General features: G+C 32.1%; 1 protein-coding gene across 1 annotated transcript; it reads left to right on the top strand.

The window, feature by feature from the left end:
• Window positions 1-202: 202 nt before the first annotated feature.
• On the top strand, window positions 203-15670 carry LOC139516582 (uncharacterized). The gene is made up of 7 exons (XM_071306766.1): window positions 203-258; window positions 5143-5308; window positions 5911-5976; window positions 6454-6616; window positions 8883-8933; window positions 12036-12185; window positions 14118-15670. The coding sequence occupies exons 2-7, from the start codon at window positions 5174-5176 to the stop codon at window positions 14378-14380; spliced, it is 828 nt and encodes a 275-aa protein (XP_071162867.1). The 5' UTR covers window positions 203-258; window positions 5143-5173; the 3' UTR covers window positions 14381-15670.
• The last annotated feature ends 3777 nt before the right edge of the window (window positions 15671-19447 follow it).

The raw sequence follows: 19447 nt of genomic DNA, 5'->3' as shown, positions 1-19447 counted from the left end.
CCATGAAAAGCGATGGGCAACGAAAATCACATGTCAAAGAATTAAATACATTACAATGACCAAACGTTAAAGACTAAAAAAATAATTACAATCCACGTAATCGACACAATTCCGTCATTCTTTTTCACAGTGCATTCTAAACATATCAAACATTATTATTACACACATGGTTTTTAATGTACATCAGACCCGGATACTGATCATTGATGCATTCAATTTTTCAGTGATACAATATAAAAGTAGCACACATTTATACAGGTAAAGGCGTAATATTTGTTTAATATTTTAATGCCCGCGTCACACTGTCCCGATTTTTACGCCGATTGCAACACGATTATGGAAATTTTCAAAATTGGGACTGATCGTATCCAGATCGGGCTATTCGTAGTGCCATCTTTAACCATCTTTAACCATCGGCCACTTTTTCTAGCCTTCGGGGACAACTTCGGGAAGGGTTCTAAATTTTTTAACATGTTAAAAAATCCCCGAAGGTGCGTCCGATGTTGAGGGTTCGTATTGAGTTCGTATCACCATCCTCACCATCGTAATGTCACCGGGAATGCATCTTTGAACATTGTATTGCATTCGTGTTTCCATCGTTTCCATCGGGCAGTTTTGACATGACGATGTCTACACGAATGAATCACGAAGCTACCCGAAGGTCTAACGATGGCAACACGACTTCGTGAAGACCTCGTAATCCCGTCGTGTTGGCATCGAATAAAAGTACGAAGGCGACAAGATGGAACTACGACGGCAATAAATCCAGCTAAATGTAATTAACTTAATTTTCGCGCTAAAATAAATTTAAAGTGCCATGCGCGATATGCACTGGTCTGTCTAATACGACAGTTAAGAAAGACGTTTACAAAACATGGAGCTCATATCATATAATTCTATGAGAACAAGAAAGGCGACAGCGTTGTTTCTATTAATTAAATGGAACAAGAAGAGCAGCTATTACAGGCTCAGGATTTACTTTTACAAGTAAAATATTATTTTTTGTCAATTTTTCATATCAAGTAACATAATGAAAATCATAAACGCGCCTCGTACACCAACACTGCAGGTACACGTATAAAGGGAAACCAACTTTTTCTTCATTATTCTGATTTTTTATGTATCGTCTGAGTTGTTGTCACACGAATGTTTACTCCATAACCATTTTGTATTCTATATGTCATATTTTGCCGCATTTGTTGCTTTCCCCACATCTTTCCTTTTGTCTATATTATTATGATATTCTCCTGGAAAGAGCTCTTTTTGAATAAAAGGGACCAACGAACCCATTACCTTACCTTTAAGATAGATCAGTAAACATGGGCATAATTATGGGTGATTATTCAGACTAGTGCACACATTTTACAGTTCAAACATGGCAATGCCGAGCGTGTCATCCCCTCGTATGTAACATATTGGGGACAAATATGGACACTATATATGTATTTGACACATGCAGACAATGGTAAATTGAATATGCATATTTGATACATAAACTATTTTTTTAGAAATCAAACATATCATTCAGTAACTGGAAATACCTTTAATATTGTCTTTAGAACCAGCATGTAAAAAATGAGCAACCAATTTCCTGTGTATTATGCTATTTCAAGGAGAAAAAACAAGTCCATCTGCATGACCTTGACCTTTGGCCTTGAACGTAAAAAATGTCAGATCATTACAAGGAGGAACAATATACCAAATGTGGTTAAAATCTCTTGAAGCATATTGGTTTTAGAGTGTCCACAAGGGTGATATTGCCTTGTATTACAACTGCCACTGTGACCTTGACCTTTGAACTTTAATGTCAATAGCGCTTAAGATATTCTCCTTCTCCCTGATTCTGCTGGCATTATATGCAGAGACTCAGAGTCAAGTTTTACCCTTCAAACCCACGGTCTTCCATCTTATGACTAAACCAGAAAGTAAATGTACAATATAATATATATTCAATATCGATCAAACAATTTAAAACGCGTGATCCCTTCGGCATATAATTTTTGAAATACTAAGGCTTTTCTACCTCAGGCATAGATTACCTTAGCTGGATTTGGACAAACTTTTAGGAATTTTGGTCCTCAATGCTCTTCAACTTTATTTGGCCATTTATCTTTTTTTGATTCGAGCGTCACTGATGAGTCTTTTGTAGACGAAACGCGCGTCTGGCGTATATACAAAATTTAGTCCTGGTATCTATGATGAGTTTATTCAAATGCATCGTAAGCTGTACACGACGTCTTTTAGACATCGTATGGTCATCGCGCCATCATCGTAATCCATCGTGTAGCCTTCGTAATCCATCGTGTAGCCTTCGTGATCCATCGTGTAGGCTTCGGCTGATATATGAAGCTTAAATACCCGTCTTCGGTTAACCTTCGTATGTCCATCTTTTGCTATCGTATATAATTTCGGCACCATCGTATAGACTTCGTTATTCATCGTACTTGCTTCGGCCACTTTTTAGTATTTTAACGAGATCGGGACCAACTTCGTACGAACTTACAATTTTCGCATTCGGGTGTCCATCGTATATAAAAATCGGGACAGTGTGACGCGGGCATAAATATCAACAATGTCGATACTGTATCTGGTAATTTTCAATTTTTCTAATGCAGGTCTGCGTTTTACAAATACAAGCATGTTATTATTTCAAGTTTTATATTGCTGTTTGATCCCATTCGTAAATAAAGGCAACAGTAGTAAACCGCTATTCGACTGTCATAAATCAATTGAGAGAGAACAAATCCGGTTACAAACTAAAACTGAGGGAAAACATCAAATATAAGAGGAAAGCAAGGCATCAGAAATACTATATGAACATAGATTACGGTAGTCAAGGTAAATTTATTTTTTCGGCTTTGTTCTATTTGACACAGTACATGATGTTTAATGCAAATATTATATATACATATCACCTCTTGCTCCGCTACGCGAGATCTTCTTAAATGGTGCTTAACGATATCTTAAAGAGTGCAAATATATACCGAAATCGTCTTTTTGTTGCCGTTATGCGTTTTGAGCATGGCTCCTTTTGTTTGGTTTTGATTTTTTGTTTTTGTTTTGCCAGATGTTCGGAATTTTCTGATTTTATCCATGTATTGCCATTAAAAAGTCCCGCAACATGCAACCTCTTTTTTATTTTCATTTTTTTATCACATAAAGTTTAAAAGCCATAATTTTGAAACTCTTGTGAAATCCTTGTTATTTTTCATAGTTTTTGAAACAAAACAAAAAGGTTAATAATAAAAGTATGTCATCATTAGAGCAAAGCGTTTCCTGCCAAATTTCAATGGCTTATATCAAACATGCACACATACCTTTCATTTGTTTCTGTTTTTTACGTTCCTTTATTTATATCTTATCATTTTAAAACAATCTTTCACAACGCTTGGTATTTCTTATCCCAAGAATATATTATCTTAGTCGAATTTGGCACCACTTTATGGAATTTTGGGTCCTCATTAATGCTGAACTTTTAATTTTATTGGCTGTATAACTTTGTTGATCTGAGAGTCACTGATGAGTGTCATGTAGACGAAACGCGCGTCTGGCGTATTAAATTAAAACCTTGGAACTTTTGATAAATATTAGCTACCTTTAAAATAAGGTTTGATCCACCATTTTCTACGTAAGAAAACGCCTGTTCTAAATCAGGTAATAAAATAGTCGTTTTCATTTGTCTGATGTATTTTAGGTTTTGATTTTGACCTGTGATAATGGACTTTCCGATTTCAGTTTTTCTTGAAGTTCGATATTTTTAATATTTTACTTTTGACTAATTTTAATTTTAAATTATTGATAATTACAAATGTTTTAATTAAGTGTGTAAGATTTTTGTGAAAGAAGTCCTGGATCTAGATATAAACGATGATTAAGATGTCCTATACACAATCAAATTATTGAGAAACAACCGATGTGTTCAATTTAGAAGATATTTTAAAATATCGAAATACACAATAAATTACGTTGTACTGTTCCTATTTTCTTTGAGATTTACAGCTTTAATCCAAGAGTCTCAATTACAAAACATCAGTTAAACTACAAATGAACTTATATTCTGAGGATAGCCGAGTTAAAATTATCCTTTGCGGCCATCCTCGTTAAATTCAATAAATTTCACGTTTCATTAGAAGTTTCTATCTTTAGTTATCAATAAAAAACCAATAAATAGTTATCAAAAGGTACCAGGATTATAATTTAGTACGCCAGACGCGCGTTTCGTCTACATAAGACTCGTCAGTGACGCTCATATCAAAGAAGTTATAAAGCCAAACAAATACAAAGTTGAAGAGCATTGAGGATCCAAAATTCCAAAAAATTGTGCCAAAAAAGGATAAGGTAATCTATGCCTGGGATAAGAAAATCCTTAGTTTTTCAAAAAGTTCAAAGTTTTGTATACAGGAAATTTATAAAAATGACCCACATTATTGATATTCATGTCAACACCGAAGTGTTGACTACTGGGCTGGTGAAACCCTCGAGGAGGAAACGTCCACCAGCAGTGGCATCGATCCAGTGGTGTAAATAGTTATCAAAAGATACCGCTATTTGAAATTCATAAATCGATTGAGAAAAAAACAGATCCGGGTTACAAACTAAAACTGAGGGGACGCATCAAATATAAGAATACTACGACACAACAGAAACACAACATTAAAATGTAACACACACAGAAACGAGCTATATTATAACAATGGCCATTTCCCTGACTTTGTACAGGACATTTTAAAGAAAAACATGGTGGGTTGAACCTAGTTTTGTGGCATGCCAAACCTCCCGCTAAAATGGTCATGTTAAATATATAACATTAAAATGACAACATTACATGACAGGAATACAATACAAATAAATTGGAGAAAATATAGGACAGAGAAACACACAAATAATAGCTAACAAAAGGTAAACTAAAGCTACAGCATAAACATTGCATCTACACGTGCCATTTTTATATCTCAGCATTGGATGGCATTCTTCAAAAAAAATTTAGAAAGGCAAGAGGAAACTAATTTCTTCTGATTGTAAAAGAAAGATTTAACACCCATCCGGATGTGTAAATTATATGATTTCACCTATTGGTGTTTAGAAATAACCATATGTCGTAGATTTATCTGATATTAAAAGTATTATTCTTTTTTGTTTTAGTCCGGTTAATTCCCTCAAACTCGATTTAAGAATGGAGAAATTGAGACAAATTGCTATTGGGACATGTATTGCTGGCTTTCTGATGGTCTTAAGTGGGATTGTAACACCAGGATGGCTGATTTGTGACTACAGTGAGGAACAATTAGAGACGGAATGGGAGACAGAGGTTGGCCAAATTTTTTTTCATGGCAATAAGAACACGAATTAGATTCAGTAAATAACTATCAACAAATTTTTAAATTTGAAATACTAAAAACCGTTAGAATTCAATTTAAAGAACAAATGTTGTTAATATTTTTTTAGATAAAGACAACAGTAGTATACCGCTGTTCGAAATTAATAAATCAATTGCGAAAAAAAAACAAATCCGGGTTACAAACTGAAACTGAGGGAAATGCATCAAATATAAATGGAGACCTACGACACAACAAAAACACAACAATAAAATGTAACACACAAAGAAACAAACCTTTCTAGCAAAAATACAAAAATATAAATCAATAATAAGACATTGAACATAGAAAAGACGATGATTTAATGAAGATGTGAGGGTACTCATATATGAAAACAAAAATGAAGTTTGTTCTGATTAATAGATGTTTTAACTCCATCATGGTAAAATTACTCCGTGTACATGTAATGCAGCCCTATGTGGTCAATTTCATATGGTAAATTTTTGCATTATATAAATTTTATAATGTTTGACAACTTTTATTTATAACATGGTATTGAAAGTTTATTAATCGTATTCAATATTGTACTATGCAGCTAAACATATCTCTGCCAAGCAAACGTGAACGTCAAATATTAAAACAGCAATTAGAAAAACATCAGGTATGTATTCTTTAACAATTGGAAGACGTATCTGATTGAAATGATAAAAATCAATATCATTTTTGAAGTAAAAAAAACCCAAAACAGTAAGCATAATTCAGAAAATTTGCTGAAATCAGAAAAGAAGATTCTAGACAAAAATACTTTAGGTAAGATAAATAGAAAATAAATAGACAGCAATACTCTAGTGAAATTGTGGGTATACGCCAAACGGAAAAAAATCTAACGACAAACCTTATTTTTTTTCTTTTCTAATCATTTTGGCCAAAATTCAACATTATGGTGATTGTCCAGATACATATATGTTCACAACCAATCATGATAAGCAATAAAACAGTGTTAATCCATGTAGAATTATGTAGGTTGTTTTGATATTTATTTTTTATATTCTAAATCTTTTGAACCCAACAAAGAGTTTTAAAATGTTTGACAAATGTTTCGAAATTAATTAATCATATACAATATTTTATTATTCAGCCATTTTCTGTAACGGTTACCATTCCAAGAGAACGTGATCTTCCAAAATTTTTTTTTGGGCCATTTTATATGTGCTTGTGCTTGCCGTCGAATGAATTATGTGTTCTGTTTTCGTCAGGAAATTTTATAGGGTTGATAGAAAATACAATTCAAGATCATCCAGGTAATTTTTATTTATCGATTTAGTTACTGCACATTAAAAAAATGTAATTTATTTCATTTTATGGAAACATGTAGAACATGTCCTGCATTTATTCCACATTCACACCTTGCACTGTTATTCAAACGTACTATTGGACAAATTATTGACAAATGAAACACAGAAGCATCCTCAAGGCTGTTGTGCAATGATAAGGACCATTCGACACAGGTATTAGATGTCTTGGTTTGATTGGAAATCTTTTGAGAAATGCAGGTTAGAAAGAGATGTTAAATCTCATATACACTCCAAAATGCCATCACGCATATCCTTAGTGGAAAACATGTAGCTAGGGCCTTTAGAAGTACAGCACTACTTTCAGAATTTCCGCTGGAAATTTTGAGTTTTGCGAAAAAAAATATAAATTGTGGTGATTAAAATTTGTGTTTGACGAAAGAAAGTCATAGTTCTACTTTCGGACTCTCTGCCTGATCAGACAATACTGAGATTCACCTTGAACTCGTTGTGACTTTGAAAGAAAGTCAAGAATCAGCTGATTAAATTAGAAAAATCATACTTAAGTTTATCCTATAAACTTCAGGAAGTTATTGTTTTGAAGTGAGTAATGACAATTGTTTTATTATCAGCAACGCAAATGTTTTGATGCATAGTTTTACTTAAAAGTTTTCTTTTTAACGATGGTCCGGAAAAGAAAACTTTTGTTAAGAAGAAAAACATTCAAAAGAAAAAAAAATGACTTCAGTCTTTATCCTCCAACAAGACGGAGGTATCTGATAAACCTATTGTAGATAAATGTCGTGTTACCCGGTAAAAATCGAAAAAAAAAATTGATGATTTCATGATCTATTTTAGCAGTTTCACATTTTTTGTAAGTAAATGTTCATTATTGATTAAGTGTGTATTCATTACAAAGGAGATTAGATAATAGATATCAAGAATTATAAAAAACAACAATGTGACAAAATGATTATTTCTTTTTCGAAAGAAGGAAAAATTTAAACTAAAATTAGGTTTATTTTTGTAGGCAAGCAAAACTTGGAAGTGGCAAAAAATGTATTGTTTATATAAACAAATGAGGTGGTAAAAAATAAAATTGACCCAGTTTAAACCCTTACTACATTGCTCGTTGGTTTCAGAAAATTTAATGTTGACGTATCCTATTTATTTTTAGGAACCCTATTCAACCATTGATTGAAATAAAATGAGGGAGATTTATCATTTGTATTCTCAAATACCTTCGCGATAGCTGTAAGTTTCAGAAGCGTGTGGATCATGCGTCTTGAAAAATCATAGAAACAACTGTTTTGAGAAAAACGAGCAATAATTATTATAAAGCCGAAACGTACAACACAAATCAATCCTCTATCCCCCACCGATTGTGTACTTACCCTCAGCGAAAAGAAGGGTTTTACTAGTTGAATAACACTGTCTTACTCTTGCATATTCTCGTGTAATCCTAATCCTCTGTTTATGATTGATTTTTAACAGCTATTTCTTACTCTTTTGCATTTCTTAAGGTAATCCCTCTGTTTATGATTAGTGTTTTCCTTTGTACTGTTTTATAGGTTATTTTCATTTTGTAGTCGTTTCTTTTTTCTTTTTATTGATCATTATATATGATACTGTCGGGTTGTTATTTCTATTTTTGTTTGAAGATTTTAATTTTTTTTTTTTTTTTTTTTTGTTAATACAACTCGCGTCACAAAAGAAACACAACAAAAAAATGCAACACACACAGAAACGAACTATAATATAACAATGATCATTTTCTGACTTGGTACAGGACATTTTTAGAAAAAATGGTGGGTTGAACCTGGTTTTGTGGCTAACCAATTCTCCCACTTTATGGCAATGTTAAATTTAACATTAAAATGGCAACTTTAGATGACAGAATTCCAATAAAAATAAATTGGGTGAACATACAGGACAGATAAACACACAAATAATAGCTATCAAAAGGTACCAGGCTTTTAATTTAATAAGCCAGATGTCACTGACATATCATATAACAGTCATAAGATGGCCGTAATGTAAATATAAGGTTAGGATAGTTTCGAAAGCAACGACCCAATGTATTCAGGGTGTGACATTGATATTAAAACCACTGATATTCTTGACTCCTCGAAACGATACTTCTATTCTTAGCAAACATGTTTACAACATACAAACTCAGAATATATCAACATATCCACAAAAATATCTTAAAATATGTATATGTGACCTTTGCAATAGTTTATAGACCATTGATGTATGATTTGTATCATTTTAGATTCAAACTTAAAAACAACGATGGGGTTTCTGCATATATCCATAAAAACACGTATGTTGTTCTTTTACTATAATCATATTTCGACTAAAACTGTAGAGATGTTTTAAATCGGAATTCAATACATATTTTAAAAATATATATTTGAAGCCTGTGTCATTGATATTAATGTGGTTTGTGTTTTAAAAGGAAGGCAAATGTTACCAAAAGGGACATTCAAAATCATAAGTCGAAAATAAACTGACAACGCTATGACTAAAAAAAGGAAAAGACCAACAACAGTACATAAAACACATTATTGATTGAATCAACACCTAGAACAGAGAAAAACGAACTCCACAAATACACTGGAGGTAATCTCATGTGCTTAAGAAAGGTAAGTATCCTTCTCAATATGTGGCACCCATTGAGTTACTCATGTTAGTACAAACCCGATGATGAGTCTAATTCGGTAGGTCACATTTGAGGGAAGGGGGGGGGGGGGGGGGTCGGGAGAGTGAAAGGATTGCAGTTAGTTTAATTGGAACATATACGTTTTCATCTCGTGTAGGCGTCATAAAAATTTACGAATTGACGATATCAACTTCACCAATTGGAACTTGCAGTTTAAAAGCTTATCAGCAGCAATCCTCTTGGAAGGAAATCATGATAGAAAATGCGATTTTAGGAACATCGTTACAATGTATATATATATACGGCGAGGGAAGAACCAAAAATTTGCGAAAGCAAATTTACAGATCTAACATTGTTGGGTTGATGTTTAGACGAGTTGTATATACATTATGTACACAGCCATGTATCACCATCATTGATGGCGATCCGATGGATACATCTGTTGTAGGGTTGTCACTGACTCAGACGTACTTATGAATATAATTATTTTCTGTGACTGTATCTTACATTAATTTGTAGGATCCTTTACTATAGATAATTTAGCTGATCTGTAACAATAACATCTTCATGCCTCATATATCATGTACTGTAGTACGCCGCTAGATTAAAACTGACGTGGAAAGGTAACACATGCCCACCGAAAGCTCTTTTTTTTGAGAGCCCAGGTGGTCGTGTGGTCTAGCGGGACGGCTGCAGTGCAGGCGATTTGGTGTCACGATATCACAGTAGCATGGGTTCGAATCCCGGCGAGGGAAGAACCAAAAATTTGCGAAAGCAAATTTACAGATCTAACATTGTTGGGTTGATGTTTAGACGAGTTATATATATATATATATATATATATATATATATATATATATATATATATATATATATAAGTGCCTATAAATAGCAGCACATGACATACAAATCTATGGGAGTGTGGATTAATCAGTACAGAGATTAAGTCAATTACACAAATTAAATTATAGATTGCCTAACAATGTAATTTTAACACACTATTTAGTATGTAAATATAAAAATGTTTAAAATATTTACAAGATGATGAGAATAAACGCAATATTTCGCTAGACCAACTAGCTTTATCAAGCGTGCTTCTATCCAGGTGAAATCGGATGTAGAGGATATATATATATTAGTTAAATGCGTTTTGTTTAAATATACTTTTTCACTTTTTTGGTCTTTTGGAAAATGTTGTTTGTGCTGTTTTTAGACCCTTCTACAACGAAATTTGTTTTACATGCACACGTATAAAAATTACGGTTTTTATCCAACGCAAAATAGGTTTGAACGTAGTTTTCAATTTAGACTCGTTTATATGTTTTCGTTTGGGCTTGTATCATATTTTCCCTCCGGGTTATATGATCCGTTCATCTTATATTGACTCTTAAAATTCAAGAGTTTATCTAAAAATGAGGGTACTTTTTATATGGCCTTCCAAATACCGTTTCGATCCCTAACATCACTGAAGAGACATTTATTGTCGAAATCAGGATCTGGTGTACTAAAAAACATTGACACCGTATGTTTGTGGCATAACATCGTGGCCACAAGTTAAATATTTTTTTCTGTTTAATATTAAATTTATATTAAGATCCATTTTGTTACATCTTGTGATCAATTTTATTTGGCAATCGCCAATGGCAGTCAGTAGGGTTAAAGAACATCAGTTGTTCGACCTTTTAGTCAAATGCGTTTTGTTTAAATATACCTTTTCACTTTTTTGGTCTTTTGGAAAATGTTGTTTGTGCTGTTTTAAGACCCTTCTACAACGAAATTTGTTTTACATGCACACGTATAAAAATTGCGGTTTTTATCAAACGCTATCATAGGTTTGAACGTAGTTTTCAATTTAGACTCGTATATATATATATATGTATATATTCCGTGACAATTTTAATCCTTTTTGTAGTAGCCGAATACAATAGGCGAGTGTGCATTATAGACAAAAGTTGGTCCATCTTGAATCGTTTACAGAAAATCTATTTTTGATTTTTAAGAATTATTCATAGCTTTTTGTACATTTCGTTAATGTGTTGATTTGTTGCTTATAGTTTGATAATCAATGAAATCTCTATCGAAAGAAAATGAAAAAAAAAATATGAACAGAGTCTTCGATTCAACATTATACAGTAATCGCATTTAGTTCATATATACGTCCTGTTTTGTGGTTCGAAAACAAAATTGTATACGAGAAAATTTTGCTTTGTTTTATATTGAAGGATTATTCGACCGCATAGTTGTTTAAAATTAGTTCCACTTGTGCTATTCCTATATTATTTTTTTTCACATATACGAACGAAGAGAGGGACAGCACAAATAAACTACTGATTTTAATTTTTAGACTAAAATCATTTTATGCACTGGTTTTATCATTTGATTTAAAAAAAAAACTATATGTCGTAAATTCTTAATATACGTCTGCTCAATAAAATTCCTTACATCTTTTATTTTTACTTCAAATATAATATTGGTTTTGCTTATGTATGTACTTCATTTTCAATATTGAAATAAAAACTATTCTTTCAAAACGTTTAAAATTGCAATCCTTAGCTTTTTAAATTCATTTATAATTTGCTTACATAGTCGAAGATTAGCTGTATTCTACGCTGCAGTCTTGTAAATATATAATGACTTTATGAAAATTGTCCTTATTTAAATACATTTGGGGAACTAGCTCTACCTCATCTTTAATTTGTCACTGTTTAAAGAACAAAATCATGTTGTATTTTCAATCATTTAATTTTTCTTTTTTCTTTTCAGTGCTTGATAGGTATACTGCCCTAACTGTTGTCTGCACACTAGATTTGATACTGTCATTTGTCTCGTTGGTTTTAATCTTAGTGTACAACTGTAAACGGTATCCACGGAAAAGACTTGGAGTTATTTGTAGTATCTCTATGATTCTCTCAGGTATCAAACTAATTTTCTGAAGTCATATTTTTAAATTTAAGTACTGTATTTCTTTTTAGCTCATCTGGCCCGAAGGGCCAAGTGAAGTTTTCTCATCACTTGGCGTCCGTCGTCGTCGTTAACTTTTACAAAAATCTTCTCCTCTGAAACTACTGGGCCAAATTTAACCAAACTTGGCCACAATCATCATAAGTGTATACGGCCACCATGGCTAAAATAGAATATATGGGGTAAAATGTAGATTTTGGCTTATAACTATGAAACCAAAGCATTTAGAGCAAATCTGACACGTGTTAAAATTGTTTATCTAGTCAAGATCTATTTGCTCTGAATTCCAGAGGAATCGGACAACCGATTGTTGGGTTGCTGCCCCTGAAATGGTAATTTTAAGGAAATTTTGCCGTTTTTGGTTTTTATCTTGAATACTATTATAGATAGAGATAAACTGTGATCAGCAATAATGTTCAGCAAAGTAAGAACTACAAATAAGTCATCGTAATCAAAATGGTCAGTTGATCCCTTAAGGAGTTATTGCCCTTTATAGTCAATTTTTAACAATTTTCATTAATTTGGTAAATTTATGTAAATTTTCACAAAATATTTTCCTATGTAACGAAAGGGCCAAGTTTATTATAGATAGAGAAGTAGCAAGTATGTTTAGTTACGACGTAATGAACATATCCGATATCATTTGTGAAACGGTTCTTCCATAACGGTCAACCAAATCGTGATGGCGTCCGTAAAATTTACGAAGGGATGATTTCAACTTCACCATTTGAAACTCTTGGTTTAATAGCTTCCTTGTAAGCAGCAACCATCTATCAAGAAAGTTATGATAGGAAATGCAAGCACGGGGATATCGTTTCAATTGGGATATGTGTACCCTGTATGCAGGTGCTGCTGGAATGTTGCTACTTAGAAATGGAAAGTTCACAATTGGAAAGCTGAAATCATCTCTTTTGTCGTAAAGTTTTGTTTCCAATCGACCCTCATTGTCAATTTCTAGATGTAAGTCAAGATATGAGGCCGACTTAACTGTATCTGTAGTATCATTTATCTCTAGTTCGATGGGATGGATGAGTTCAACGTAGTCACCAAATTTTGAATTATTTAGTGAAAGAACATCTTCTATATAGCGGAAAGTAGAGTTAACAGATATGGCTAACTTCTTGTCCTTCTTCCTAAGAAGTTCCCGTATGAAGTCAGCCCCATAATAATAAAAAAACAAGAAAGAAAGAAATATTTTTATTATTTTAATATGCACATAGACCGAGGTGAGCGACACAGGCTCTTAATAGCCTCTAGTTATTAACAGTCTCGCGCAAGTAAGTTCTTCAACTTTATACATTGTACCTTAATTCTAAAAAAAGTTATTAAATACAACAAAGACGGTTTAAATACATATGACATATGGGCGAAAGATACTAGAGGAACAGTCAAACTCTTAAATAGAAAATAAACTGACAACGCCATAGCTAACAATAAAAACGACAAACAGACAAATAAAAGTACACTGATCACTACAAACCCTACCAAACTCTGGGTAATAGCAGGTGATCCGGAAGTTATTAGTCTAAATAATTGGGTATATACTAACAGAAAACAGGTACCGAACTTTCCAAAGAATGTTCACTTATTTTTTTTCATTATAAGTAAATAGTTCATATTTTTTGTTGTTGATAGTTAACATAAACATGCCCGCAATTGTGGATTGTCTCCCACTTGCACAAATACTTGCCGTTTAATCTATAGTATAAATACAAAGAGTGGCTATCAACCGAAGCTGCTTACTTTCTTCATATTTCTGTTTCAAACATTCAAAAATATTACTTTGTAAAAATGTAAGCAGAAGAACAACAATCATAATGATTTCAAATAAATATTTGAATGATATATAAATATATATTTATACGATATGTTCTTTTTTTTAAGGTACGACCACTTTCCTCTTTACATTGATATATTTGATAATGTACGGACGCTACACGAACTCTCTGACTGTACAACCGTTTACAGGAGCCTTTGATTTTAGTTTTCCTTACTCGCCTGTACTGTGTATCTTTGGATCTATCGTGTATTTTGTTTGTGCCAGCATACTAATTAAGCTGACAATACAATCAAAAGGACAGTTCAATTATGAGATGATGGTGATTGACATATCAGAGGGTGGAAGCACATACATCGCAAAGACATAAATGTTTAGGATTTTTACTTTTCTATTCTAACTTTTCAATAAGTGAATCTTTTTTAATTAACATATCAACATATAATCATTCATGTTGAATTCGAATGCAGAACTATTGTCTCATATATTATTCGGACATTTCTATTCTTGATGTTGTATTTAGTTTGTTCTTCAAACTGTTTTGTTTTAGCCCAAATGATGCGTCTTAAACATCTTTTATAAACTATACCACTGTCGTATAAGTTAAATGTTAACGTGCTTTAAAACCAGGTTATCTCCACCATCATCTACACGAGCAAACGCCTATACCACAACAATAATATGACAATTGTTTCCATTCGTTTAATGTGTTTGAGTTTTTATTTTTGTTATTTGATAAGGCGCTTTCGGTCTTCAATTTTTCATGGAGCTTGGTATTTTTGTTATTCTATTTTTTTTATATTTTTCTTGTGGTCTTAAATTGGAGCAATTCAACATGGAAACAGAAAAATGCGTTTGTCCCACAGTAAACAATTTTAGGTCCGCTACTTTTGCTTATCATTATTGACGATATAGTAAATGACTTTTAATCAAACTTTAACAAATGTTTCTGAAAACTTACTAACTCTGAATATAGTCAACATACGTTCAGATAGATAATCAAACAAACCAATTTAGTTAATTTCAAGTATTCCAAGATAAATGTAGTTATAGTCTGAACAAAATAAAGTTTGAACAATGTATGCAACTAGGAATAAATATATACGATTTTTAAATGTACCAATTGCGGGGATTGATAAGAAGAAAACAATAGGACTTAATTGAATGCATTGAAAGCTCAGCGACTAATGATATATTTATAGATTATCGTTGATCATCTCAGCGTATTAATTTGTTTATCGCTATTTTACCTATGACAACGTTGTCAATTTCATGTCAATTTCATTAGCAACGCCACGTAACTCCTTCCTTTCTAGCGATAATTTTCCATCTCGAGCGAGTAGCATGATATTATCAGAATATTACATGGCATTTTTCATATCGCATGTAATATCAGCCCTAGGTTCAATATCAGCCCAAGAGCCGCATGGCTCGAGGGCTGATAATACATGCAATATGAAAATTGACATGTTATTATATTTTTATCATATCCTTTAACAATGGAGAAAAATAACAGATTAATATATTGATCCTTTTACGTGGTTCCCAAATAGAAGTTCAAAAAGTGAAAAGTTCACGGACGTCGGACCCCAAATCTAGTACAATCGATATGAAATCTTTCTATCAAATGCCTCAACAGAGAAGAAAAACATTTTAATATGGACGAATCGACAAAAAAAATAATTTAACAATATACATACTGAACACTGTTTGGAAATGTAGTAACTTTCTAAATTAGGTTTGAAACTTTTCAAAAATGCATTTATCTAATATTTTTATTTTTTACCTTTTGTATTTACTTAATTTTAATTATTATTTTACACAGTATACTTTCCAGAATCCATATAATTGTTTTGTACACTATAGTCTACTTTGTAATGTTTTTCACTGAAAACCTAGCATTGAGGTGTAGTTTCCGGAATTTGAAGAGTATCACCGGATTGCCATGCGATAACGTTACGGAAAGTGATAACAGTCGAAGCCTGTGATAAACTTTTCATATCAGCCCGATTAGCACCAATTCGAAAAATATGGAATTTACGTTAGTTTCATGCTTTTATGATACAGTAAAAATCATATGTTATTTAGTCTAAGTATATAATAAAAAATATTATCAAAAAAAAGATCAAAGGAAAAATGAGCAAAAGAGCGATAATTATCTTAATTGCCTTCCTGTTCATATTTGGCAATATTCCCAATTAAAACTGACAAAGGTTCTCTTTACTTAAACAAATAAACAAAAAATACTCCAGTATCAGCAAATATAGCAATAAATATATTTACTGTAAAACAAACAAAAGCAATATTATGAAAAAAAAGTTCTCGGATTTTTACTCATGATAATGACATATACAGCACATTCTTATCTTTTTCCTATTTTCAAACTGTATAAAAATGAATTTCAATGACCACATTCCTGCAAGCACCCTTATCAATAACTCTATGATACATATTCATGGAGAAAAACGAGAAAACAAAACAGTTGTCTACAAAACACTACATAGAAAACTAAAGACTGAGCAACACGAACACCGTAGAAATCTAGGGGTGTTACACAGATAATGCCTTTTAATTGGCACCCTCTGTATTGCACAGGGTAAGAAAAGATGAATGAAGATAACAGAAATAAACCCACATCACATCTCATTATCAATGAAAACAAGAAACAAAAAAACATAATAAAGTTTTAGACGGCTTCAAACCTAATTTGACCTAAACAAAATAATAAGTATTCGTCGCTTTCTGTGTAGCACTAGAATAGGGCAGTCAAAAAGTTTCAAGGGTATCGACGTTTGATTTCTTCAGTTCAACTTAATTCTGACGGATGTTATGACCTAAGACCAACTTCAATTAACAAACTATGTGTACCAAAGAAAAGGTTCCTAATGTAATCCCGTGATGACGAATAAAAACGTTAATTTGCTCAAACTGTGGATCCTCTAGTGCAGTGGCATATGAAATCCAAGCTAGTTAAAACAAAATTGTATATATTACGCCCTATTATAACGCTGCCTCCCTGGTGTTAGAGTCGGACACCAGAGATAACAGGTTACAATAAAAGGGATTGCTTTAACTGGTATGATTATAATACTATAAAATGTACGGCCCCGACGTCTAATTGGAATACCGTCGAACCAACACACTTTACAGCTTCGTTAACCTAGACTTCAGAGGTCTATCAAATGTTATATAATTATTATTTATAAATAAAGACAAAGCATATAAAAGTTTTGATCATTTATTTGACAATCTTAAAATGGCAGAGAGAATGGCTGTGAAGGCTCTAGTTGTTACTGGTTTGGTTGGGTTCCTGGTATGGTTGGTCTATCGTATTAAATATATGTATACCCATACATATATAGCAATCCAGAGTAACTACTCTGTAGATTTAGTCGACAAGTTTGAAAACTATCATTAGCATATAGCTCATTCAGGCTTACAAAGGGTCTCAATAAAAGAACACCTATAAAATTATGAATCCATCAAATCAAAAGTAAATGTTAACAGATTATCTATCAATATAAACAAAGAAAACATTGAAATTGAAAATTTAAGCAACAAAAACGTGTATCAATTGCTGGTTCAAAAAAAAATCTCTCCAAACATAGGCATAAATAAATGGAAAAATGAATTAGAAATAAATTATAATTTTACCAAATATATGTTTAAGTTTATACACCAACATTTAAAACTGAATAAACTTAAAATGTTTAGATGGAAATTAATAAGTTGCATTTTACCAAATAGAGAAAATCTCTACAAATGGAAAATCGACACTAGTCCATTTTGTCAACTTTGTCAACTTAAAGACACGTATCAACATTTTTTTATCGAATGTAAATTTCTAAAAGAATTTTGGGAAATCATTAATAAAATCTTATCTCAAATGAATTTTAATAAAAACATTAACTTAAAAGATATTGTAATAGGCTACAAAATAACAGATGATGAGTATATCGGATTCAATATAATTCTGACACTGATAGGATTTGCTATCTACAAATCATACTATGTATCCAATCAAAGAAATAAATCTACTAATGTATTCAATCTCTTTAAATCTGAATTTGAAGAATACGTAAGATCCTACAATCTACAAGAATATACTACAGTCCAAGTGCTTCAAACTTTAATTTCTCCAAAAATAAAACACTCTTAAAGAAGATATTTCTAGAACACCTTAACTAATATAAATAAAGAAATGACTTACCTAATATGTTTTAAATCCAAATAAAAAGAAATAAAGTCGCCAAATTCAACACACATCCTTTAAAAAGCATGCTCTCTCTCACCTTTAAACAAGGTAAACCATCCGATCAAGAAAATCGATATCACACACTCTTAAATCATGTAATTTTTAAACGAGATAATTGACACCAGACAATCAATTTCGGACAAGTGTATTATATGGGCGTTATTTAATTATGTATTGAAGAAAAGTATATCATTAATTTCAGATCAGAGTATTGAATTGTATTATATTATTATTGAACATTGCATTAAGTTGTAATATTCTAATATAAAATTTAAGAAAATAATACTTATCTATATGAAACCCTGTTCTTATAGATACTAACCATTTCAGGGTACCTTACAGTTAAAGCTGTAGCGGTAAGGTTATTGTTAACAGCTTTAGTGCAATAAATTTATATTCAAGTGTTAAAAAAAAAATAACTATGTAGCCTTAATTCAACAACATCTATTTAAAATAACTATCTGTATAAAAATACCGTAATGGTTATTACTGTGACCAAGACAATCTATTTCTTTAATACTTAAAGAAATATATTTACTCCCATATAGGCTCCCAACTTTATCTCCTTAATTTCCTCCTAGAGTCTCCCAAATATGTCTCCCAACTTTACTCCCATAGCTCCCAAATTTATCACCTTAATTTCCTCCTTAAGCTCCCAAATTTATCTCCTAACTTTACTCCCACAGCTCCTTAAGCTCTTAAATTTCCTCCTTAAGCTCCCAAATTTGTCTCCTAACTTTACTCCCACAGCTCCTTAAGCTCCCAAATTTATCTCCTTAATTTCATCCTTAAGCACCCAAATTTGTCTCCTAACTTTACTCCCACAGCTCCTTAAGCTCCCAAATTTCCTCCTTAATTTCCTCCTTAAGCTCCCAAATTTGTCACCTAACTTTACTCCCACAGCTCCTTCAGCTCCCAAATTTATCTCCTTAATTTCCTCCTTAAGCTCCAAAATTTGACTCTCTTATATAAGTCGGACCAATCAGCAACCATCTCTCTAATTAGGGCAATTCCTGAAATGGCAATTCAAAATGTAAACACTGGACATTTTATTTAAATAAAGATGTTTTCCAGCTTAAACTCATTAAGAACTAACATATGTATTCATCATGAAGGTTATTACACCAACAGGATAATTTAGGAACACATGAAAAAGGTAAATATCTCAAATAAACAACAAAA

This window comes from Mytilus edulis, chromosome 3, assembly GCF_963676685.1.
Source record: "Mytilus edulis chromosome 3, xbMytEdul2.2, whole genome shotgun sequence".
NCBI lineage: Eukaryota > Metazoa > Mollusca > Bivalvia > Mytilida > Mytilidae > Mytilus > Mytilus edulis.
The sequence above is the reverse complement of the archived record's forward strand: the minus strand, read 5'-3'. Positions and strand labels throughout refer to the sequence as shown.